At 35.2% G+C, this 27,382-nt stretch overlaps 1 protein-coding gene across 9 annotated transcripts in view; it reads left to right on the top strand.

Annotated features, from left to right (window-relative positions):
- The window catches only part of GRIA4 (glutamate ionotropic receptor AMPA type subunit 4), a 382,079-nt gene that overhangs the window by 326,376 nt on the left and 28,321 nt on the right, over positions 1-27,382 (top strand). For 7 of the 9 annotated variants that reach the window (XM_032285714.1, XM_032285715.1, XM_032285717.1 and 4 more), the window contains one exon: positions 6,298-6,545. In XM_032285714.1, the coding sequence (XP_032141605.1) occupies positions 6,298-6,545 (248 nt within the window). Of the gene's footprint in view, positions 1-6,297; positions 6,546-18,167; positions 18,207-27,382 lie in introns of all 9 variants that reach the window. The other 2 variants (XR_004270967.1, XR_004270968.1) reach the window with 1 other exon arrangement.

Genomic DNA, 27,382 nt, shown 5'->3' with positions numbered 1-27,382 from the left:
CACTTGAGAGATTACATTTTCATTTTAAATGTATTTATTTATAATCTTCTCACTCAACTCATCTTAAAAATTAAAAACAACAAAATGTGCTACTCCTTAAGCCAGCTTTAACTTTTGTATACTTGAATTTCTGTAAGATATTTATCCTTTGTAAAGATAATTTGATTATAGTATCCTAATATACTTCAGATGTTTATAAATATCATATCAAGAGCAAATCACTCAAAAACTCAAACTCATCCTTGGATATTGTTTAGAAAAGAAACCAGGCAATGAACAATGTACATGTCAACAATTTGGAGTATTATTAGGAATAATCTAAAATGTATAAGTTAATTACAAAGCACATATAGATTTTCTTAAAACTGTAAGTAATATTCATGACAGTAGATTTGATTAATAGTCTATGGATAAACTTGATTAAACAAACTGTTTTTAACTTACCTAGCACATCCCTATTTCTACACCTTAGTAACAGAAACATTACTACTCTAGTGTACTTTAGCATAATTTCAGTACCATGCTGTCAGTTTATAACTGCTTTCATCCTTAAGTAAGTACATTTTAATGATTTCACCTAAAAATCACTATGTATATGCACCAAAATAAAATACAAGTTTGTGCTATCATTTGCACTTTACTAAAAATTGATGACTGATTGCCATTTAAATAAAGACAATATTTGCAGGCTCATCATTCTGCCTTGAGTTGATAAAGGGAGGAAGAAATGCTATATTGATTCCCTGAAAATATTTCTAAAGTAACTCACTGTAAAGCTCTTTAGTGTTAAGCACACTGAAAATGCTTAATTCTAATCTTTATAAAGTTAAAAATGCTTAAATTCAAAAACTGGTGAAGTAGATAAGAAAATGTATTAAGAGAAATATAAGAATGAGGAAACCTGCTTCCTAGATTTATAGAGCCTTCCATACAAACTGTGCAGGCACCATTCCTTGTTTCCTTTCTCTCCCACCCAACTTCAGTTTTTAAATTGGAAGAGTTTTATAATATAAGTATTTATTGTTGCAGAACATTCTGAACTCTAATGGGACAAGAAAATAATTTCCCCTGGCAGCAGGGTTTCAGGAATGCATAAATTTGGGTTCTCTGATAAAATCTCATTCATTTCCTACCGTTTGCCTCCCTCCTCTCCCACATATGTTGAACTGGTTTAATTCAACCATTTGTCTGATGGGCTGAGAAAGCCAGAATGTGAAGGGTATTTTTGTACCTGTCGAAATCATTTTCTCAAAGGAACACAATAATGGTACATCTCTCAGCGCCACTAGGCTGCCTTAGGCAGTGACCTATACTCAGTGCTTCAAAAATATGTCACAGTTATAATCAACTGAAAAAAGAATTAAGCCGCAGGGGAAAATTACATCTGAATTCAACTGTTGCCTTGGTTTCACCCCATTATGAAATTTGATATGCTTCATGTGTTGTGCTTCTTGGTAAGCCTAAACATAGAGGCATTTAAAGAATCTGTACTTTAAATGCCAGCCTCTCTATTTTGGTACTTTCACATTATTACACACCTGACTTAAACACAGTGGTTTTCATTTCAATCAAGTTTTATCCTGTGCCTATCACAGTCATCAGCGAAATCATGAATGTATAAATGATGTGGATTACTATCTCAGGGTTTATAATATGACCAAATAATGCATTAACGAGCTCTCACTAGAACATCAGTCTTGCCAAGTAAGCTACTGGAAGGGGAAAATAATTCACCAGATAGCAATGAAAATATTTACTATAACACATGATATTTGTACATAGTTCCTATTAGAAGTAGAAATGGTGGACTACTTAATTTAGGGGAAACTAAAAGGATAGCACATTTTTAAAACTCCAAGAATTGTTTTAAGCAATAAAACAGTGCTTTAGATTGGATAATTCCTCATGCTTTGAGTTTCACAATAAAGATGAAATAAATCGATCTGAGATTAATTTTCTAACATCAAAAACTGATGACTTCTATCTTTTCACTTCCCATACCCCCATTTTTAAACAGATACTACAGTTGAAGGATTTAGGGACTTAAATGATTGTTTATCACTGTAATTGATACAGTGATGCTTGATACAGAGACGTACTGAGCTTGCTGGATCTGCAGAAATTTTCTTCAGTTTAGCCTGTCTCATTAAATTTATAAATATTTGCTTGCCCTTACTCTTTAGCAATCACTCTCTTGCAGTCACAGATAAAGCACAGGGATATTACTTCTAGTCCTTCGCAGCTCAATTCCCCCTTATCCCTCTGTCCTATGCATGTGATCTTATGAGAATCAGATTTTCTAAACATTAGCATGGTGACAAACCAGGCTAATGTTTTTATTCAAAACACTTGCTTTTATATTTCCACTTTATCTATATTATTAAATTTCTATTGTACCTAAGGCGTCTTGTTTTTAGCATAGCTACTCTATGGATTCCTCTTTCTTCCAGATTTTAAAAGGATTAATTCAACTTATTTTGCATTTAAGGTGTACATAATTCAATGTATTTAAACATATGCAGCAGTAATTTTCCACATATTAATATTATAGGAATGGACTATTTAAAAATATCAATGACCAAAAGGTACTTTATTCTTTTAAATAGATTCATTGGCTTTAATACTGTGCTTCGTTCTATAGTTAAGTGATCTCTAAAAACACACTTTTTCCATTTTGCAATGTTAACTGTTTAACTGTCTTGTTCCTTTAATAAGCTATTTAGCTGTAACTGGAAAATTGCCAAGTAATTGGTATGTTTTACATTCTTAATAAATTCCATAAAATAGTTCAATTAAAACAATATTCACACTGATTTTATTTCTTCTGTTTTCAGTGTAGTATACACAGTAAAGTATGCAATGTATGTGGAGCTCTATACCTTTTTGGGTGAAACTCTCAAATCAAAATTTAAATATATTTAAAAAGTAGTTATTCGTTTAAAGGAAATTTACCAGTACTTCTCTAAATATTAAAATTACCAATATAGACATTGAGGGACAATCTGTATCAAGTGATTCAGAGAGGTTACATTTTTCAGAACTTGTAATATGAAAGAATTTGTTCTCTGGAACAGAACTCTATTTTTAGAGATGGAATGAATAAAGCATGGCCACATGGCATTCCTAGTGGATGCTATACTTGAGGGTTTGGAATCCAACTACTCACCTGTCCAGGAAGGACATAGAATCTTTGCAATTTTCTAATATGCAGATTTTGTTGCCAGAGTAACCTGTCATTGCCTAAATACACACACACACACACACACACACACACACACACACACACATGCACACACCCCAATCTTTATGAGATTTTTTTGAAGTGTTAATAGCATAAAAACATTCCAAAATATACTAAAAGACATCAATTTCCCACCTTGATATTTATCAGCATTTGAATATTCATTACCGGCCAGGTGTGGTGGCTCAGGCCTGTAATCCTAGCACTTTGGGAGGCCAAGGTGGGTGGATCACCTAAGCTCAGGAGTTTGAGACAAGACTGGCCAACACGGTGAAACCCCGTTTCTACTAAAAATACAAAAATTAGCCAGGCTTAGTGGCAGGCCTCTGTAGTCACAGTTACTCGGGAGTCTGAGTTAGGAGAACTGCTTGAACCCGGGAGGCAGAAGTCACAGTGAGCCAAGATCATACCACTGCACTCCAGCCTGATGACAGAGTGAGACTCTGTCTCTGCCCTCCCCTCCCAAAATATGAATCTACCTTCCCATAAAATATCTTTCTCTTTGGTGTTCAAGTATGCAAATCAGTGATTGTGTGGTTTATTAGTTAGGTTTATTGATTACTTATTTCCCAACTGATGAAATCAAAATCTGAATCCTACTTGTATTTGTTTCTTTCTTTGCCATCTGAATAATTTGTCTTTGTCAAGGTATTCAAGTTATTTGTTGATTAGTGAAGAACTGCCTCTTGTTGAATTCTGTAATTTGGTAAACAAAAGAAGCTAAATATAAATAAATGTACATACTACTCAGCACTGGGCCTCACACAAAGACATAAGTCTGAATGGGGTCTTCATTACTTTTTTATTTGGACTCAGACACAGAATTGCAGCACCTTGTTATTGAAAACAAATGCAGTTGCACCAACAGGATTTGGGCTTTTCTTTCTTTTTTTTTTTTAGATGGAGTCTCACTCTCTTGCTCAGGCTGGAGTGCAGTGATGTAATCTTGACTCATAGCAGCCTCTGCCTCCCAGGTTCAAGTGATTCTTGTGTCTCAGCTCCCTTAGTAGCTGAAACTACAGGCATGCGTTGCCACGTCTGGCTAATTTTTGTATTTTTAGTAGACACAGGGTTTCAGCATGTTGGCCAGGCTGGTCTCGAACTCCTAACCTCAGGTGATCCATCCTGCCTCGGCCTCCCAAAGTACTGAGATTACAGTCTGAGCCACCATGCATGACCAAGGCTTTTCTATCTTATTAAATATATCTTTTGGAGACATTTGAGTTCACGTGGATATATTTTCACATTAAAATGTATGTGTGAATGAAAAGTCTAATGTAAATGCAGGTAACAAGAAAAAGAACCTAGGTAAATTAAGTACTAAGAGTAATGTGTTAATAGATAGAGATCAAATAGACAGAAGTAATTTATAAATAAGTTTCTTGGCTGGAGTCAAGGGGATTAGAATGGCCAACTCTCTAAAATACAAAATTGCACAATTGGAATCACGTCTCTTTACAGTTCAATATATGTTCCATTTGAAAATTTTCTCACAAAAAGTCTAAAAATGTTTCAATCAACCTAGAGTTTGATTCTTATGTTAGGGATATTTGGTTTGTAAGCTATAGCCTCTTCCTCTGGTGTTCAATTACTGACGATATGGACTGCATTTTTTTCTTTTTTTTTTTTTGAGACTGAGTTTCGCTCTTGTTGCCCAGGCTGGACTGCAATGGCGCAATCTCGGCTCACCGTAACCTCCGCCTCCTGGGTTCAGGCAATTCTCCTGCCTCAGCCTCCTGAGTAGCTGGGATTACAGGCACGCGCCACCATGCCCAGCTGATTTTTTGTATTTTTAGTAGAGACGGGGTTTCACTATGTTGACCAGGATGGTCTCGATCTCTCGACCTCGTGATCCACCCGCCTCGGCCTCCCAAAGTGCTGGGATTACAGGCGTGAGCCACCGCGCCCGGCTGGACTGCATTTTTATATATATCTTACTAGAATCATGTTTATTAAAATTTTGAGGCATGAAAAAAGATAATAAAAATAAAATAACAGCCAGACATGGTGGCTCACCACCTATAATCCCAGCACTTTGGGAGGCTGAGGCAGTAGGATTGCTTGAGGTCAAGAGATTGAGATCAGCCTGGGCAACATAACAAGGCTCCATCTTTAAAAAAAATTTTTTTTTTAATTATCTTGACATGGTGGCATGCCTCTGCAGTCCTAGCTACTCAGAAGGCTGAGGCAGGAGAATCTCTTGAGCCTGGGAGTTGTAGGTTACAGTGAGCTATGATCACGTCACAGCACTGCAGTCTGGGGAACATAGCAAGACTCTGTCTCTAAAAAATATAAATAAATAAAATAAAACAACAACCCTCCTTATTCATTATAACTAAAATACAGTATTAAAAGGAATTTTATAAACTTGAAATACATTCTTATCTTTTTTTAAGTTTACCACAAATGTGATATAAAACATGATTTTAAATGTTCAAGTCTTTTCATCTCATTCTACATATAAAAAAACATGACTCACGCCTGTAATCCCAGCACTTTGGGAGGCCAAGGAGGACAGGTTGCCTGAGCTCAAGAGTTCGAGAACAGCCTGGGCAACACGGCGAAACCCTGTCTCTATTAAAATATAGAAAATTAGCCAGGCATGACGGCATGTGCCTGTAGTCCCAGCTACTCGAGAGGATGAGGCAGGAGAATTGCTTGAACCTGGAAGGCAAAGGTTGCAGTTAGCAGAGATCACGCCACTGCACTCCAGCCTGGGTGAGAGAGTGAGGCTCTGTCTCAAAATAATAATAATAATAATAGGTTATTATTTAAGCAGCTGAGTGTAGTAACTGTTATGACAAGAGGTGTGGGCTTCTTCAGATATAACTTTTAAATGTCTGCCATTTCAATGATTTCCTTAAGCAGTGTTTAAAGGCAGTTTTCCAATTTGAAAAATTGAAACAAATAATGTTACTATTATGTTACTCTATGGCAAACTGAAGTTAGAGAGCAATTGAAAGATACTTAAACACTTTATTCTTATCTTGGTTCAGTGAATATTAACATGTTGTTCCTTTCTTTCCTGTATTTAATTTTATTTTAATCTCCTCCAGAGATCAAAAATAGCAGTGTATGAAAAGATGTGGACCTACATGCGATCAGCAGAGCCATCAGTGTTCACTAGGACTACAGCTGAGGGAGTAGCTCGTGTCCGCAAATCCAAGGGCAAATTTGCCTTTCTCCTGGAGTCCACTATGAATGAATACATTGAACAGCGAAAGCCATGTGACACGATGAAAGTGGGAGGAAATCTGGATTCGAAAGGCTATGGAGTAGCAACGCCCAAGGGTTCCTCATTAAGGTGGGTGGAATAGTATAACAATATAACATGTGTTGTTATAGTATTCCACCTTCCCTGATGTGCCTGAGAGAAATATTTTTGTTTTGTGTGTGAACATGGTATGTTTGTTTGTTTATTTTCTTTTTCTCCATTTCATATATTTTGATCAACAATCAGGTAATTTTTTTAATTTTGGAATAATTAATCCTTGTTGACATATATCTTTGAAGGCCATATAAAAACCAAACTGGTTGAACACTAGCTGCTTCCAGTGGGCCTAAGGCATGGGTAGCATATGCTTCTTTATATCTCATCAGATTTTTTTGGCCACCAATACGCTATCATTGTGTCAGTGATAATTCTACATCTTATCATTATTTTTTTCATTTTGCCTGGCCACTAGTTTTTGAGTCAGAAAAAATTAACCTCTTTCTAGCAAACCACTTTTTTTTCCATTTCAATATTTTATTTATTGTGGCATCTTTCTATTTTAGATTATCCTGAGGTTGTATTCATGCTGCGTTTGAAATCACATCTATTTATAAAAGCAATCATAGACAGAGGGAAAAAAATGAGCTCTGGTTTTATAGCTTACTCAAGTCACACTCCCACCTATTTCAAAGGGAGTGTGGTGTAAGTAAGATCTGTAAAATTAGACCCAATGGCAATCCAAAAATGCTTACAGATAGGCCCCTGAAATGTGATTAATGAGCAAAGCGCTACACGTGTGGATTAAGTGAGACTTTCATTCTTATGGAAATATTGGTTAAATCTGCCCTTTTCATCCTTTTGGTCCTGGACATAGAAAATTCACATGTTTATGTCCAGGAGGCAGAATTTCCTCTTTTCCTTAAGCAATAAAGGCTGCTGTTGAATTGATGGGGCTGGATCCCATCAAAAGTGATGATCGACAAATTACTCTGGTCTCAGTGCTGCTTAAGAGAAATGTATACAAAGCACAGATTCAAGAGGAAATCAGGATCTTTGCCAAAGGACTTAACCAAGAACCTGATCTTAAAAAGTGATGCCTCTGGTAAGCCACTGAAATGTGAAGGTAATGGGACCTGTACTATTGCCTAGTACAAATGAAAGCAATATAAATCTTATAATTGTTTTCATTGGTTTCATAAGGGTAACTGCAATGTATTTTGATATGTGTGTTGAGTTGGGAAGGGTTGAGAGAGACACAAGGAAAAAACGTCAGTAATGGAAAGGGTTGTGTTAAACCAATATATGTGTTTGCAAGCAACACTGTAATAATTAGCGAGAGGTTTTATGGTATGTTACAAAAAGCACAATATTAAAAAGAGATAAAACAAAACTAGCCAGTAAAGACAAATTTGGTTATGGACTGTGGCAATTCTGAAGTCAGACTTATTAACATACATTCCATGTGAAACTGAAGAAATGTGCAGGGAGAAAGCCAAACAAATAAATTACCCATAATATATTCTACCTAAAAACGATTTCAACCATTCAGAAACTTAAGCTGGCATCAGGTTGTTTCATCTTTGAGGGTATATTTTGTGTGATGCAATATGAAGAACGTGAAATTTCAATGAGGCCAAGTAGTAAATGAATCTCTGATGAAAGCATAGTTTGAGAGCACCTTAGTGTAAATAATTTTTTTTAAAATAGGAGGAGAGAATGCAATAGTGGTTGATATGTAGATCAGTGTTTAGACTATTGATTACATTCACTGGATGTCTCTCTTGCACTTAATTAATTCTCTGTGGATATAGCTGCCTTGTCCTCTGTCTTGTGTCTACTGATAAAGTCAAGTTCCAGGGACTGAATTTGGCCTTCAGTTATGGGTTTGCCTGACTCCCATTAATGGCAAGAGAGTTCCCTCTTAAATGTGCCACTTTGTCAAATCCACACTACAGGGATTGTTTGGGGAAAAGCTGAAGGGCTTCATCTGTCCAAAACTGTATAAAAATCAGCCATTGGCTTCCCCCTCTTTTCCTGTCCTTCCCTGGACCTTGTTAATGAGGCAATTGTTAAATTCAGCTTCCTGGATGGAGAGTTTGTTTATGCACTTTGTTTTATATATGCCACAATTTCCTGAACAAGCTGGCCCCTGCATGCTAAAACCACAGTCATTTTGTCCTGTCTTTGAGAACACTGGAAGGGCACTGAAGGCTGACCAGCATGCACCTCACCCCACCTCCTCCCTGTCTCATCCCAGCCATCTAAGCAGGAGCCTGATCAGGCTTGAATTCTCATTCTTATCTGACTATGATTCTTCTGTTTCAAATGAGGTGAACTAATACAAAGATGGCTCATAATCATCTTCTGTATAAATAATTTAGTTTGTAGAAGCAAATTCAAAATAATTGTATTCATCAGAGCAAGGTCAAGAGGACATACCTGTATCAAATTTGTTGATACAGGTATCAACGAATACCTGTATTTCTGTCTTATTCAGTTCCATAGAAACTTAAATTTGTTTTCCTATACAATCTACCTTTTTTAAAATCAGGTCTTTAGGTTAATAGTTCTGGATGTAGTGGGACTTTTGTATTGCATTGTGATTAACAATGGCTTTCTCACAAACTCAGTTATTCAGATTCATCAGGTGACGTGAGACTTTAAGCAAAAGAAAACAGTAATCTGTCCTTCTATTTACACTTAACCAGAGAAAGCAAACAAATGACTGCTTATGTTCCATTGGTTTAGGGAGTTTTACATTTCCAGATCTTGTTGTTTGTTTAAAGTGCTTCAGAAAGAAAACGTAGCAGAAAAGAGTAAGAGTATGATATACAATCAGAATTGAAAATTAGGACTTGGGTCTTTAATGCAGACTTTAAAACAAATGCAATAAGGATCATCACAAAGAGTAGATCTGTAATTGAACTGAAAAATATCACAGCAGTGATGACTAGCACCTGTCTTTATGGTAAAGAATGATTTGCAGAACTCTTTGCTGTTCAGGCTAGTGTTTGCTGGACATAATGCAATTAAATTTAAAACCATTGATCCATCACTTACTAATAACAATGACCAGAAATTGCTGGTTCATTGTATTTTGATATCAATTCTTCAATTCTCAGGTGACACAACAATTCCAGGTATATTAATTTGTAATCTTTTTTTCACATGCACAGTACAATTTATAATTTTATCATTGCCATGGTTTTCTTCCTCCTCCCTGTCCCAGTCTCCTTGGCAATCCAAAATGATTGTGAAAATCTTTCTCTGGTTGAGAAATATTTAAAGTTTGTTTTAAAATATACACTTTCAATGACATTGCAATGGAATGTAAAGTGTAGATGAAAGAGGAAGTATATTTATTTTGACTTTACTCTCAATACTATCAACACTATCAACTTTACTATACAAATTGACTATAGTATAAACATCTTCTATACTATAGTATTTATGGTATAATAAAGTTGCATACGTTACTGTCAAAATACTATCAACTTTGTTACGTTATCCATACTATACTTGGTTACTAGACTATTGATTTTACTATGTAATAAATAAACCTGTTAAAGGTTGGAGTGAATCATCATTTGGTTGATATAGATTTACTATTAAGTAGTTGTTAGATGAGAGTACCCCTTTTAAAGATATTCACAGTATCTAGTGTCTGTAAATACCTCCAGACAACAAAGCAGTGGGTCATATCTCACCACTTCCTCTGGCCCTTGGAACGATTTGTATACTTGACCTTATGTTTGAAGCCAAGTGAAAAACTCTAGCTACCTATACTTTTATTATTCAAGAGTGATAATTCCCATTCAAACTTTGCTTCCTCTAGAGAGATTTGTGGAACTGTGTCTAAAGTAAAACAAATATTCTGTCACTGAAAAAAAGGAAGGATGCTTCAAAAGAAAGCAGTTCCAATAGAACTTGCAACAGGGGGTGAGACATAGAAAAAATGAGGCCCAGCTGTACTTGGCAATGACAAGTTGCAGGAGCCCATAGCAACAGGAACCGATCCTTTGAAACCAAGCACATCATGCTTAGGTTACAACAGGCAACTCAGAACCCCACAAGAATAGTACAGCAGGGGGAGGAAGTACTCAGCATGGGAATTAGAATACCACATCTCTCACTGGACTTTTCCTTTCAGTATTGAATGAAATCACTGGCCTCATAAGACACTTGGCCTTAGACTAGATCTACTTCGGGGTGAGTAGAGTTCTTTGTAGGTCAAACTATGTTTCTTCCACTTTGGAAAAATTCGCTGGGGCAGGTGTACTAAACTCAGTATTCAAATTCATGTGTGGAAAATATATTATTCTAAGGAACTACTTTCACATATAAAATGTGGGGGATATACTTTAGTTCAGGAGTGCTTAGAAGGTTTAGGGAGTAATTAGAAGGTTTAGGAAAAAGGAGTTTGCATGTTAGTTTTTTTGACATTGGAAACTTAGTATTTAAAGTAAATACTAGAAAAACTTTACAGAAATTTAAAGCTGTGTACTGAGAGTATCGTTTGGCCTCAAATGAAGAAACTTTTAACATGCCTTGTGGAAATGAATTGCAGTGGGTTAGTACATATATTTTTTACTTTAACTATTATGAAAAGAGATATCTTTGCTTATGAATACCCTTCGTTTTTAGTGCCATATTAAAAGATGCTATGGATAGCATATTTTTTTAAAATCCCATTATATTTTGATATACAGTCTGTTGGGCTAAGGATTAGACAAGCACACATAACAAAAATCATTTGCATCTCTCAACATGCACAGACACACAAACACACATAAATCCTTTCTGAGATATGCATAAAAGATCTATCTAGTTTGCTATTAAAGATACTGACGTTTATCATGGGTACCAAGTATTTTGCATTTACAAACTGAGACATCAGATGGTAAATTTATCAACACTATTTGTGTCCCAGGGAAAAATAATTGCACAGTAGAATCCATATACTTCATCCCTCACTTTCTGGATGTTGACTACACTGGGAAGCATGAAACCTATCAGGGTATTTTAAATTCTAGATTTTTCATTTAAATCCTTCATATTTAATTAAAAGAATTAAAATTACAACTCTTCAAGGAGGAGAAACAAATGTTGCTTTTTTCTACATTCCTTTAAGACTCAGAAGATATTATACGTGTTTGTGATTCTTCCCATTGGTTAGGAAAAAAATGCTAAAATGATTTTCCCTCAGTCTTTTGACAGTTCATTCAACAAATGATTTCTGAGTGGGTTCCAACTAAGAATTTATCAGGTAGTTTTTAAGTCATTCATTCTTGAGATGCTTTATAGCGGCCTGAGTAAGTAACACCAAATTGAAAAGTTTCTAAATTCAAGGATTAGCTCTCCTCACCACTACACTTAGAAGTTATATTTTAGTAACTTTCCTTAGAAAATGAGTAATTTGTGGCCATTTTAGTTTGTACCACTTCAAAGGGGATTGAATTCAACAAGATGAAATTGCTACCAAAATGTTTTGCAGTTTACTTATGAGGTTTGATGAGAAAGCTAAGACTAGATATCAATTCCAACAATTCTAACAAAAGCCAGAATTCCAAACTGCTATTCTTGAGCCTCACACTATTGTCTCACAGACAAATCCTATGATTATAAAGATGATAGCATACTCAGATCAAAGGTAAAGTGTTAATGTATACATAGGGTTGGTGTGTGAAACAGAATGCTTGCTTGCCCTTAGAAGTAACCAAAGTAGATGTGAATGCATGAAGCTTCCATGCTATTCCCTTTCTATTGCATTTGCCTTGATTTCCTCATTCTAAGCATTCTCTGGACCAATATTTAAATTTTCCAAGAAAGAGATTTTTTGTTTGTTTCTGCTGTGCATACTATAGATTCTCACTATGGCTACAAAGCTACCCTTCAGCCCTGTCTATACTAAATTATTAAAGAAAATATGTCAGATTAATTACTCTCCAATATAGGATCTCAGGTTATAGGATCATCATGACTTTCATAAAGTTGCTTACATTCAGTTCACAAGTGGCTCTTAACTTCTCTTCAGAATAGCAGCAAAAGTCAAGTGACATATTCGTTGTTGTTGTTGTTGTTAGCACGTCGTTTGTGTTGGGTTCTATTCTCCAGACTGGCGTTTCTAAAGGACAGAGTACCAGAAAGAAGGAACCCTGGATGGCCTCAGTACAGGCTGAGCAGAGGGAGGAACTATTAACTTCTTCTGAGAGACCTTAACTCTTACATTAACTCTTACTACTCTAAATAGGGCAAAAAGAGAAGCATTATAATCACACTGCAGTGGATTCTTCCCCATACAACCTGAGGGCCCTCTTAGTTGAGAGTATGGCAGTAGAGCACAGAGGAACTGCAGAACAGAGGAAGGGGCCATGTGCAGTGGCTCACCCCTGTAATCACAGCACTTTGTAGGCCAAGGCGGGTAGATCAGTTAAGGTCAGGAGTTCCAGGGCAGCTTGGATAACATGGTGAAACTATGACTCTACAAAAAATACAAAAATTAGCTGGACGTGGTGCCATGCCCGTAGTCCCAGCTATTCGGGAGGCTGAGACTCACTTTAATCTAGGAGGGAGAGCTTGCAGTGAGCCAAGACCGCACCACTGCACTCCAGCCTGAGCAACAGAGCAAGATCCAGTCTCAAAAACGTAAAAATAAAGAATAGAGGGAGGTAGTAGCTCTTTATATTTGCAATAATTAGATACGTGGAGAATATTTTAGACGCATACATGCAGGCGCACACACACAACAGAGCTTTGGAGGGAGTTATGGTAATCAGGTTTACCATAAAAATCCAAAATGCCTATAATACAATACTATAAATAGCTCACTTTATTGTGGATTTATAATCTACCCTTCAGTGAAGAATTGCATATGATGCTGCTTTAATGTAGTTTTATGCTAATGATAAACATTTACTTAGTACATCATAAATAAATAATGGTTTTCTGCAAAACTGAAAATGTACTCTTTTGTTTCAGCACAGTATATGGGAAAGCACTCATCCACAACTGCTTCCTTTTGTCTCTAAAGATAGCGTCAACCAGGATTGTGCTAGTTTACAATTCATATTTAATAAAAGAAAGACAAAATAGTTTGGCAGTCATTTAGAATGAGCTGGAGAACAGCAATGACTCTGGTTTAGAATATATTCTATTTTAATTTCGCTAAAAAGTAAAAACTGTAGCTCATCTATTTTAATGTTTGTTCCTCTCCAAAACAGTCAATCATTTAACTGTTTTCTGAATGAAATAACATACATCTGAGATAGTTGACACAAATATACAGTATCATACATCACCTGGCAGCACCTGAATAGAAAATCGCTATTCAGCTCCTCAGAAAACCTAACCCTAGTCTTGAGCCTTCTCAGAAACAAGCATAATGTTGATTATGAGAAGATTTTGTGAATAAGTTTTGCATTACCATTAGTTAGAAATATTGTGAACATATTGTTTATCCTCCCTAGCATCACAAAAGTCTTTATGATTGAACACAGTTTCTTTTCAATGGACAAATTTCATACTTTATGAAAATCTAAAAATATTTGTTAAGGTGTCCACAGAATGAAATATACCTTCAAAAAGTTTGTGAAGCCATTTTAATATACATCTTGAATATCAAACAATTCAAAAATAAAGAAAATTTAAAGACACAACAATACCCCTAGTATGTAACTCTACCTTTCAATGTACACGATACTGAAGTGTTAGAGAACAATATCATTTTAAATGCCATCAACCACACAAAGTAGTATTATATCATGTTGAAATAAACTAGATTTTATTGAACTTTATTTTTTTAATTCTGGGGTATTCAATGAAGAAATTGACCCACAGTTAAGTTTTTATAGAAATGTTAAAAATTTAATCTGTTTTCTTTAAGTGCTAAATATTTGGGAGTTAGCCAGAATGAGAATTCAACTGGAGTCAATCAAACAAATGTGAAACAAACAGCTTCCCACTTTCAAAGGCAATATGAGAGTATATAGCCCCCTTTCTACTGTTGCTTCACTGTACGGAGGACTGTATAAAAACTGGCAAAAGCTACCAGCAGGGCCTCTGCTGTTACAGAGTAGTGATTGTTTTTTATTTGGTCCTGATAGATATGCGGCTTCAGAATATTTCTTTTTGAAACAGTAACAGGTGAAAATCCTATTAGTAACTAAGAAAAGACATCATCAGCTCCCCAGCCCCTAAATTCTCATCTTTTCAGGCATTTGCAACTAGAACCATTAAAAAAAAATCATAAAAGCATTATTAGCAAGTATGGCTATTTTGCATTGCTAGTGCCTTTAACATAAAAAGTTGTTTTTTTTTTTTTCTTAAAAAGCGTGAAGAAATTTAAAATGAAACCATGTATTCAGAATCCTAAAACAGTCCCCTAACCTTTGGCTTATATTTGAAGCTAGTCAGAGGTAAATAGAATCAAATAGGGTCCAGGAAAAGTTGACTTCAGATTGTTTCCCAGAGGAAAAAAGGGCATAGGAATTAAAAAAAAAAGAGTTGCTTTCTACTAAGTGATACAGAAATAATATTGTATAAGCCATAGAATTAATTAAATACGTCATTTAATTTTTTTCCAAATTGTCCATTTTTAAAAGATTATGCTTAAATTTGGCTCATATAGACACCAAAAATTACAGAGCAGCATATTTAAGTGAAACAATAATAGTACAGTTCAGCATTATAGTTTTTGAAATATAAAACTATATATTTCACATATATATTCTTGTACTTGCTGTGTTAAACCCTTTTATGATGTCATTTTGTTATAAAGGAAGGTACTATATAATAGATTTAAGTGACTTGCCCATAGTCCCACAGCTAAGACTAGAAATTAGATCTTCTGACTCTCTCTAGTGCTCTTAGAGGAAAAGAATCAAAAAGGACTTTGAATATAAACATAGATTCACTCTGAAAACTTACTAAACAGTTTCTGTGATGCTTTCATGCTGCAGTTTTGGCAACATATAAATTCAAAGCATATTGAAAATATCCACATAGGAGCTCAACTTCCATAAATTTTAGCTTATTTTAAAAACTAGATAAACTCTTGAGTTGAAAAAATTATGTCGCTTTCAGGTCAGCACAAAGAAAGATTTTACAATTAAAATTTCTTCCCCAATTGGCTTATCATCCCTGACATCAGTCTTGTTCAAGTAAAAGTAGAAGAGATTCTCACATCTCTTGGACATGAAACTGTGATGATGACATCTCTATTCCCTTCCCACTTTGAGAATCTGAGATTCTGAGTCTTACCCTAAGCCCTCTTTAGCAAAACAACAAAATTATCATATTTCTTTGAAGTTGCAGACACTTAATATGACTGAGAAAAAATTCACTATCAGAACTTGTATAAAAACTCAGCTGGTTTTGGAATTTTAAGTCAGTCACTTCTTCAGTAAATAGCTGCTTTTATTGCAGTCTGTCTTCCTTGTGAAATTGAAAGCTATTTAAGGAAACCACTCCTCTGTAAGAACCAACATAGCTAGAAATAAATGCAAGTCTCCTATGCCTATAAAAACAGACATTCAAAATTGTACGCTGCATCAAATTTTTGGCACAGTAAAGATCTGACAAAATTCATTACATTATACAAAAGGGGGAATAAAACAGCAAAAGTGAAGCACAGGCCCATAAAAGGACATGTTTTGATTTTTTTTAGAACAAAACTTCTATTTCCATATCTAGATATGATTTTAAAAATTGATGCACATAATGTGGTAGCCTGTGGTGTTTTGATATGAAATAGTTGAGAAGGTGATTACTAAGGGCATCATAATAACCCTAACAACTTCAGCACCACCTAATTTCTTTTTCATTGTTCTCCTCATCACAAATAGCAGTCACTTTATGCCCTGAAGCATGAAGACTTTGCAGCCACTGTAATTTTACCCAATCCAGGCAATGTACCTATAGGTATTCTTATTCATAGATTCCCAGATCATTTCTAAATATAAAGATATTTTCTTCAAAACTCCCATATTAATGACTACCATGGATGAAATAGGTGTTTCATAAAATACAATTTACTTTTCCCCCCCATTTTAAGCACAGCTTTAACATCTCTGCATGTATTTGTTTCTGAAAACAGGAAATGCTCTCTCTATATATATATTTTTTTGGAATTTATAGTGTGTAGTAGATAAAAGGGCTGGTTTGTCAAAATAGCCATGTTTAGAATATTTATGAAAAACAATGAATGAAGTTAAAGTACCAAGGAAGAACACAAAGGAAAACACATATATTGTAGTTGGAGGAATTCTATTATGCCATATTTATATCATGAAACTTTAAGATGAATGAGGTTCATAGAATAAATCTAACACTAAATAAATGATAATAGTAGTAGATGGAGAAAGATATCATTATATAACATAGAATCTTCCATAAAGTGTTTTTTCCCTGCACATTTTCATAATGGCTGTTAGAGTAATGATTACAACATCCTTTATTTCGATGTCTCTGGCATAACTTTGACAAACTGAGGTTCCAAAGTACATCCATTATCTCACCTGATGTCATTTTACTTGATGAAGAATTTTAATAAGTTACCCAAAGTTAAATAACAATAGCACATGATCTTGTATGGGTTCAGGCTCATTCTTGGTCTCCACTCTCCTTCATGTCTCACAGAACTCAATCAATTGTCTGGTATTTGGTTTTTTATGGGAGCCAAACACCCACCATCTCTAAAATTATGCCAAAGGGTAACTAAGACTTGATTCTAAGCTCTGTTATTTAAACAGTAGCCTCAACAGAGATGAAGTAATTCAAATAAGAAAACATCATATCAGAGAATCCATAAATGAAAAAAATAAAAAGGAAATAAAAATTTAGTAACTGCTATGTACCATGCCCATGTATACTGGAACTTGATGCCCCTAACTCCTTGTAGTTGGTGCTGTTATCTTCATCTGGACAAATGCTGCTGCTGCTGCAACTCAGGTTAAATAGCTGATGAGTGACAGAAGTGCAACTGGAGCCCATTTCTGTCTGGGTCTCAAGCCCATGAGCCTCTCACTATGTTGCCTTGTTTCTCTCCAAATACACAGAATCCTAATTAGAAACAAATTAAGAAAAAAAAAATCCCATCTTTATTCATCCTGCCACTTCCCAGTGTGAAAAAATATAAGTACATAGTGTCTAATAATATCTATTTCCCAGACATTTTTCTAGCTCTCCTATCTAGTGATCCTTTAACTCTTTTTTTATTTTCACAATAATTATTGTTCATATCAGATTTAATATTGCTTCAAATATGGTGCTGCTTGTAGCTCTATTGTTTTACCCTCAAAAGACAAAAGAACGTCAAGGAGAGGCGCTGAGAACACCCCAGCATACCCATCCTTCCTGAGAAACTCCAGGTGCTCCCCATGATGTACCCTCCGTTATCCATTCCAGCTGACAAAAATTACCCAAGCAATGTCCTTCTGTGAACTCCTACTCTAAGCCAATCTTCAAGGTATTAGAGCTCTCTGGCAAGGCAGACTGAAGGGCAGACAATATTATTTTCCTCTTACACAGCTAATGTCCATTCCCCTTTGGCTTAATTTTTAAATGGGTCTTAAATTCAATCTAGTGAAAGTCCCAGTATATCAGACATTTGGTAGTGTCTTGTGAGACCTGAGGAAAGGGTTGACCAGAACTGAACTTGACTTTAATACAAGACCATGTTCTATTATTGTTTAACTTTGGGTATTTCTCCCCTAGGAGGAGGACAGAGGAGAACTAACCAGCTCCAGGACCAAGGTAAGAGGGGAGTTTTCTTTCAAAGGAATGGCTTCCATCCATTTGAAGGAAACCCCTCCCCCACCTATTTTTTAATCCCTTTTTCTTTATACATTTATATTTTTTAACCCACCAGCATAAGGAAATCAGCTTGCCAGTTATCTGAACATTCACTTAAACAAATGTTATAGCAGGAAAAAATAAAAACCTTCACACAAGTCATATCAGTTATGTGCTAATGCATTTATGTTTTCTATCATCATTAAATGTTAGTACCAGTCTTCCATTAAGGCTTACATAGTTGCATAGGTTTTAGGGAATTTTTATCAGCTGTCAATTTCTCTATTTGTAGAATATACATCGTTACTATCAGTCAAACCATAGTGGTCACAAAAATGTTAAAACTAAAATCCAAAGTGTTTCTATATAGAACAATATCATTATTAAGAAAAAATTAATAAAATTAACGACTAATACTGTTTTAAAGATATATATTTGGAAATATGATCACGCTGGACTTTTGGGTTGAAACTATACAAACTTAATGAGATTTTTAAGGTGCCAAAGGAAAACTGTGGTTAGAAAAATAGGAGGAAAGGGAGGAAACGTCTTGAGCATCATCTCTCCATGCTTATACACCCTCTTCCCAGGCCTCTTGTATATTTCTTTTAATGGTTTTCAGTATAACCTCTCACTTTTTGTGTTGTTGTCCATAGAAATCATTAATATTTCCTACATTTGGTATTCTCTTTCAAACTGGTCTTTCCATAAAGGAAAACCAAGAGGAGAAACAAGTGAGAGAATTTAAAAAGCACCCAGAAGCAGGTGCAATGGTTCACACCTGTAATCCCAGCACTTTAGGAGGTCGAGGCTGGTGAATCTCTTGAGCCCAGGAGATTGAGACTGGCCTGGGCAACATGGCAAAACCCCATCTCTGCAAAAATAAAAAATAAATTAGCTGGGCATAGTGATGCATGATTGTTATCTCATGCTGAGGCTGAGGTGGGAGGATTGCTTGAGCCTGGGAGGTGGAGGTTGCAGTGAGCTGTGATGGTGCCGCTGTACTCCAGCCTGGGTGACAGAACGAGACCCTGTCTCAAAAAAAGTAAATAAATAAAAATTAAATTAAAAACTAGATCAAAAGCATCTGGAAATTAAGACAGTAGAATAAAAGCAGACCATATGAATTATGAAATGCACCAGCTTCTAGATCCTGTTCAGCAATAATTATTCATTATCATTTTCCTCCAGAGAGGCTAGATCTTGTGTGACTTAAGTAGATTTTAGAAAAGTTTTAAGATCAGGTAACAGAGACACTTGGGGCTCAAGAAGAAGAAAATTCCTAAGAAGGGAGAAAAAGTAAGTACCAAAAAAAAGTGAGAATTTAGGCAATTCGTTGCCAAAAAATAAAGAGTCATCATCTTTCAGTAATACAGGTCTGCCATTTTGTTACAAATGTATTTAGAAGCCTTGCATATCCTTAAAGTCGAAGTGTTAGAGCATGTAATTAAAGAAAATCCTTTCCAAAGTAATATTTTTGTTAGAGGCTATTGTTTTCTGAGCAGGAACAATAGTAGTTATGTGATTAGGAACTACATGAAAAGACCCACAAAATAGGAACTTCATTTTCATATCAAAACAATATCTATTTATGTAGATAAGTATATTATAATGGTCATTAAATCAAGAAACCTAAGCATTAAACTTTTAGCACATAGCATATTTTGTTGTCTGATAAAACCTAATTTTTACTTTCTCACTCACTGTCTTCTTTAATAAAAAGTACAGAATATATTTGAATCACATTATTTATTCTTTTTCTTAATTTATTCATCCTGAATTTTAAGATGCCAAACATATGGAATCTCCACTGAAGCAGTCACACAAAAGAAGGAAATTGTCACAACATTGTTAGTGAGCTATTTATGTATTAGAATTTGAGGTTCACGTGGGCATTTATCAGGAAGATTTATTGTACTTTGAATTGTTACAAAATACTTCATAGAAATCTCACTCAGGGAAACAATTGGTGGTAGTTCTACAGTAACTTAGGTCTTTTTGATACCAGAACATTGAAATGAAAACACCATTTTTCTGTTTTGTTGCTTAGTATAGTGAAGAGCATTGATTTATAGTACTTGCACTCAATTTATTAAGTATATTTAAAATAGCTCATGGACGTGTCCAAACTAATAGCTTAAGGTAAACTTCTGACAAGTAGCAAATAATTGAATGACCATGTAATATGTGTAATATGTTCTAGTATTAACGCCACTGGAAACAAATGTAGGTGAGATTCTTTTAAGAATTTAAACTTAGGCCGGGCGCGGTGGCTCAAGCCTGTAATCCCAGCACTTTGGGAGGCCAAGGCGGGTGGATCACGAGGTCAAGAGATCGAGACCATCCTGGTCAACATGGTGAAACCCCGTCTCTACTAAAGCTACAAAAAATTAGCTGGGCATGGTGGCACGTGTCTGTAATCCCAGCTACTCAGGAGGCTGAGGCAGGAGAATTGCCTGAACCCAGGAGGTGAAGGTTGAGGTGAGCCGAGATCGCGCCATTGCACTCCAGCCTGGGTAACAAGAGCGAAACTCCGTCTCAAAAAAAAAAAAAAAAAAAGAATTTAAACTTTTTGAGTTGTTTAAAATATGGGCATTAGAATATATTTCTATTTTGAAATATGATTATGAGCCCTGTTGCTTTCAAAATAAGCAGAATCTTAGAATCTCCTAAACTTAAAATATTTAAAGATTCATGGATTTAGAATTCTTAGGCTACAACTATTTTCAGAGAGTAACAAAAAAGCTACACATTCTCATAGAGGTGAGCCCCCATATAGCTGAACATTGACTGAAAAGCTCGGCTTCCTTTCATTAGCTTGTAATCTCTGTTTCTGTAAGGAGTACTGTTAGTTTGTAATCCCTATTTCTACAAGCAGCATTGCTTTTATTCAAGTTTCCTCTCTAATTTGTGATGTTCTCTATCCTAAACAAAATCCAGGCCAAAAGCTCTGGTAGGTGAAGTAAGATCGGTTAAAACACATTTTAAGTGATAAGAGTAACCCAAATACTGGCCTCCTGCTAAGGAATCTGAAACCTTAAATGAAAGAAAGTTGAAACTTTTTATTTTTATTTTTTAATTTTCACTCTCAAGAATTTAGTGGAAAATTTATAGTCTTTGTATGTGAAGTTTAAATAGATATATTTAGTGAGTTAAATACATATCAAAATACGCAGTGAAGTAAATCTTAAACCAGAGTTGACGCTTAGTATCTATTGGTAATAAATGTGATTTTTAATTTTTAAAATAAAGATATATTATTCTAAGTAGCAAATTTAATAACAAAATTAATTTTTTTGTTTGAGATGGAGGCTTCCTCTGTCTCCAGGCTGGAGTGCAGTGGCGCAGTCTCTGCTCACTGCAACCTCCATCTCCCGGGTTCAAGAAATTCTCATGCCTCAGCCTCCTGAGTAGCTGGGACTACGGGTGCACGCCACCACTGCCAGCTAATTTTTGTATTTTTAGTAGAGACAGGGTTTCACTATGTTGGCCAGGGTGGTTTCAATCTCTTGACCTCATGATCCACCCGTTGGCCTCCCAAAGTGCTGGGATCACAGGCATGAGCCACCGTGCCTGGCCAACAGAATTATTTTCTAAAGGTGATAGAATTGATTTATAAAAATCCATTATGGAGGATCTTTATCTTGAAGTTCAGTTAGGAGTATCACATTTCCCTTGATATTAACAACAAAGTTGCATTTGCTTTTATCATTTTGTGTTCTTTCCTTGTTTGGCTGCACAAAGTGGTTAGCTATCTATAATCTCACTGAAATATCTCCTAAGATTATTTTGTTTATGCAATGGACCAAATTGTCTGCAATTATTCATAAAGATAGCTAGTATCAATATTTTTATGTCCACTTGCCAACATTTAATAGGCAGTTTTGAAGTGTTTTGTATAGTTTTGTTTGGTTTTGACACATACTTTGTATCATGTCTTCCCAAAATCCATTAGTGGCCATAGTTGAAGGATTCCCTTTCATTGCCCAGAACACTATTCTTTTATTTTAATGGGTTGCTTGCAAAGTAGCACATGAGGTTAATTCACTGTTATATCACTTCTTATGTAGTTATTGCGTAACAACTATAATTATTGCCCTGCATTAGGACTGAATATAGTATAAAGTACTCTAAAACATAGTTGTTACCCTCGAAGAGGAAGAATTACAGAGATCATGTTGTAAAGTAATGTCTGACTCAAAGCAAATGCGAGTACTCAGATACTAGATCTTATCATTTAAAGAAGAAAGAGATAAACAGCATCTACAATATCTGGGAGATACCTTACAAAGAAGATTCCGATGTATTAGTTTATAAATATTAGCAAATGAATAAATAAGTCAGTGAGTGATTACTGGAAAATGTTACGAAATTTAGAAAGGCTAAGAGAAGGGGAAAAGGAATTCCTCGTGAATGTTCTAATATGAACTTGAAATCAATTCTGAATAAAATATAGTTAGGACTATAAGGAAACCAACCTGGCTGGAGGCAAATAGGATCAATTTGGAGGATTAGTTTGATTAAGAAATGAGACTTATGTGTTAGGCAAACTCAATTTCCAATTTCACTTTTGCCATTTGCTAACCAATCAACTTTAGGCCTTACTATCCTTGTCTATAAAATGCAGATATAATCCTACCTTATGGGATTGCTGTAAGGAGTCAATGATAATAATAAGAACTTGACACAGTGGCTAAATGAAATATAATAAAGTTATACTTTAATAGTGTATGTAAGCTGAATTGTTTAGAAGACTTGAATGTCAAAAAAGTTAGAATAATATCTTGGAGGCAATCATAAATTCCTGAAGGTTTTTGAAAAGGCATTCTAAACAAGCAGTGAAGCAAAATCATTCTGACTCTGGGTAGCAAAGAATAGATTGAGAAAGTCAGTAGATCCAGTCTTGCATGATAAAGGCTTCAACTAAAGTGATGCCAGTTTAACAGAAATGAAAATATAAATATGAGATGTACTTGTCATAAAAAACAGTTCTTAAGAGATAATCGGCTATAGGAAAGGAAGAAAGTGAAAATTCAAAGGTGAGACTGAGTTTTTGTGGTTGGGCCTTTTATTTTGGTATTCATTTTTACAGTTCTATTTCTTCTGTGTAAAATTTCCTAATCCATTATACTGAAGCTTCCATATGGTACTGTTCTTGGGACCCAAGATTACATGTCCCACAGATTAGATCTTAAATCAATAAGAACTTTGTACATATGTAAAAAAAAGACGTTTTAACCTTGGAAGAAAATCATACCATCTAGTTAAGTCATATCATCTCATAGAGATTATTGGTAATACTTTTCAAATAAAATTATCGACTCTACTTCCTTCTTGAGTATTTAGGATGTATCTGTTTAGCTGAAAAGACCACCTGCCTTTCAAGTTTTTTCCTCAGCTCAAGGAGTATTTAGCTTGAGAGGACTGAAATTGCCATCTTACAAGTGCAGGTAGTACATGAGTGGAATGGCTTCCAAAACTTAATCAAGCATAGAACCTACCAACCCTGGCAAACTTCTCAGGAAAAAGAAAATTTTCCTCAGAGAGCCACAGAAGGATGAATATAGTTTAGCTACGCAGGGAAGAGTCATGATAGGAAACAAAAGATATCCTGGTACTGTAGCAAGAGCACTGGACCAGAAGGCAGAAGACGTGTGCCCCAGCTGGGCTTTGATGGACAAGTCACCTAACTTTCATTAGGCCTCAGGGACTGCATCCTGGAGCCTAATGAGAAGGTTGGACATAACCTCTAACCTACACTTTGATTCAAATATTCTGGGATTCTAAGTCTTTACCGCAATTAATGAAAGTTTTTAGGAGTCAGCAAAGAATAGAAAAAGTAAAGACAATCTGCAGACCAAGGAATGGAATACTGGAAATCGTAAAGAGAAATCAAGAATCAGGGACAGAGGGAGAGTCCACACAGAAAATCATGGTCCAGGCAGGGCATCTGCATGAAAGACACAGAACTGTTGAACAGCTCACATGCTGTTTATGTAACAGAGACCAGTTCTTATATTTTAAAATGATATTTTACTTACTTTAAAGTAAATTTACTTTAAAATAATAATAACCACAACTTGAAAAACAAGTGCTATTCAGAGATAACTTGAAGCACTTCCCTAGCTAGCCGTGGTCTCATTTGAAACAAAGGTCTCATTTGTATGATTTGATCACAGTAATAATAACAAGGTAGTGGCCTAAAGCAAGGACTTTACTGCGTATAATCTCAAACAGCACCCCAAGGCCACCACAAATAAATAAAACATATTGTACGAAATATGAATAGTGGATATTTTCTCACTATTATATAACTAAAAGCACCTTTCACAGTTTTTTTTTTAATTTTATTTTTTATTGGTTTCACATTCAGTCTTTAAAAATGGGACTAAGTGTGGTGGCTCACACCTATAATCTCAGACAGGTGGATCATTTCAGCCCAGGAGTTCTAGACCACCATGGGCAACATATCAAAACCATGTTTCTACAAAAAATACAATAATTAGTTGAGCATGGTGGTGCACACCCTGAAGTCAGCCCTAGTTACTCAGGAGGCTGAGGTGAGAGGATCACCTGAGCCTGAGGAGGTAGAGGCTGCAGTGAGCCGTGATCATGCCACTTCACTCCAGCCTGGACAACAGAGTGAGACCTCATCTCAGAAAAATAAAAACAATTTAAAAATTAAAATGTTCTGCATATGCTGTAGCTGTACAACGATCATAGATTGAGGCTAGTACCTTGGAAATCCTTTCTCAATAAATCGGTCTTAAAACCTCTGCTCACTGGGCACGGTGGCTCACGCCTGTAATCCTAGCACTTTGGGAGGCCGAGGTGGGTGGATCACCTGAGGTCAGGAGTTCAAGACCAGCCTGGCCATTATGGTGAAACCCCATCTTTAAAAAATAAAAATAAAAAAAAAAAAAAAACTTCTGCTCTATTAAAATTCTGAGCCACCAGGTGTCAGAAATGTTTTAATTTTTCTTACCTTTCATAGACAGACTTGGAAGTAATAAAATAAATGTTATTAAAATGTAGAACAGATATCTTTTTAATCTGTGTTCATGTTGCCCTTCCAAGGTCTGTGAGCCCCTGAAATTGTGTGTCAGTCTGGGGTTTTGTATGTTTGTGCATTTTTTCCTGAGAAAGTATTTGTAGTTTCATTGAATTCTAAAAGAAATCCATGACCCAAAGTAGGTAAGAAATTTCTACTCTGTGACCTAAAATTGACAAAATCATTAAGCTAAGCTTCATGAAATATTTGTAAATATTACCTGAAAAAAATACTCAACACTAAAAATATAATTAAAATTTTCATTGATCTCAATCCCTAGCTAATGCTCTGGCTAAGTTATGACATCATCACAAAAATCACAAAGCTCCTTCAAGGAATAACATTCCTCAGACCAACTAGAAATTAATCATGCACATTGCAACATGCAATTTAGAGACAATTTCTGGGATCTAGACAAGTTTCTGTTTAATTTGTTCAGCTCTCCTTGACTCAACTTGGAATATGAAATACAAAGATCTCCACACTAACTTAATTACATAGATGTTATCCAAAACCCAAAGCAAAAACACTAACTCCTTCCTTATCAAAGTGGTTTTCAAGTGTTCATTGCAAATCATGCTAGGTCTGAATTTTCTTTCCACTTAGAAAAATTTTTCTCTCCTTATTTTAATGTTAAATTCTTGATCAATAATACCATTTAATGCAAATCTTACTTGTCATTGCACAGGCAAACTAGAGTAAAAACTCAATCTTTTCTGAAAAGTTTTTGCATATATTTATGCAGAGCAATTTAGCCCAAATTCTGCCTTTGGAAATGAGTGTACAAATCCAATGAAGCAAAAAGAGCCTTGTGCTTGTCTACTGGAAGGAATAATTTGGGAAGAAAAGTAATAGCACAGCTACAAGTTAAATTGAAAACTTAGTAGAGCATTGATAATGCTGAAAACTGGCTACTCTTTGAGGCCTAAATAGTTGATAAAGAGTAGAATTGTAAATACAAAAGCCCTTCTTTAAAATCAGACATATTTAGTTCTTAACTCTTCATCATTTGACAGCTTATTGATTCTTATTTACTTTTTGTGTTTTCCTGATTAATAAAATAGTTATTTTTTCTCAGTAGGTCATTAATTGACTTTACACAGAGTTCTGGGGGTTTATTGTAAATTCTCAGCTTTTTTGCTAACTTGCTCCTTTCACCTTTATTTGGAGGATGTCATTAATTAAACTACAAAAGTAAATCCTATGTGATATTTGCTTCTCTCTACCTATCTCATCTTGTTATATGGAATACGCATAGAATTTTTGTGAAGATACTGACAATGCAACTACCATTTAATAACACAATGAATAGTCTATGTAGAGTTGGTTATTCATATTTCATAAAATTATTATTTTATTATTATCAAGATCCTTAGAAAATTGTAGCACACATATATGTATACACACACACACACACACATTTGCTGCTAACAAAACTTAAGTCAAATGAGTTTTCCAAACTAGAATTTTAGTTTGATTTTAAGAAAGGTATAAAATAAAGATGTAGTATGATAGAATATAAAAATAAGTTATAGATTTTTAACTCCTACAAAAAAAATCCAAAAAAAGACTTTTTCTTAGGGTCTCTAATACTTATTAGGGAAAGAACATAGTTGCTAGCCAGAAATCTCTTTTTCTGAAAACAGAGATATATACTTTTTCTTGTTTTGTAAATGGCACACTAAGCAGGACTCAAGCCTATTCACAGTCACATTCATTTAATTCAGCCTAAGGGAAAAGACTCACCTTGTCTATATAAATATGTGTGAAACAGCAAGTTTTCTCTCTAGGCCACTGAGAGTTCTATTAACCTCCTGTAGCTCCTATCTGATGGGGTATATCTGCTAATTGATGCATTACTCATACTTCTCTGCCTGACCTGTTCCTGTCAAATAAAGTAGCGCCCTCATAGAAGCCAAATACCTTACATGTCCTCCAGCCTGTGACTAGAGGGAGAAAACCAACTGAACCAAAGCAAACATAACAAGGAACAATGAATGTTTTTCTAAGAACCTTAAGAATAACCCATAATTTAAATCTCAAATTTTATTTAATCCAAAACAGAATATATTTTGGCTTGAATAAA

Source organism: Sapajus apella, unplaced genomic scaffold (assembly GCF_009761245.1).
Source record: "Sapajus apella isolate SASKATOON/1434 unplaced genomic scaffold, GSC_monkey_1.0 scaffold16, whole genome shotgun sequence".
Taxonomy (NCBI): Eukaryota; Metazoa; Chordata; class Mammalia; order Primates; family Cebidae; genus Sapajus; species Sapajus apella.
The sequence above is the reverse complement of the archived record's forward strand: the minus strand, read 5'-3'. Positions and strand labels throughout refer to the sequence as shown.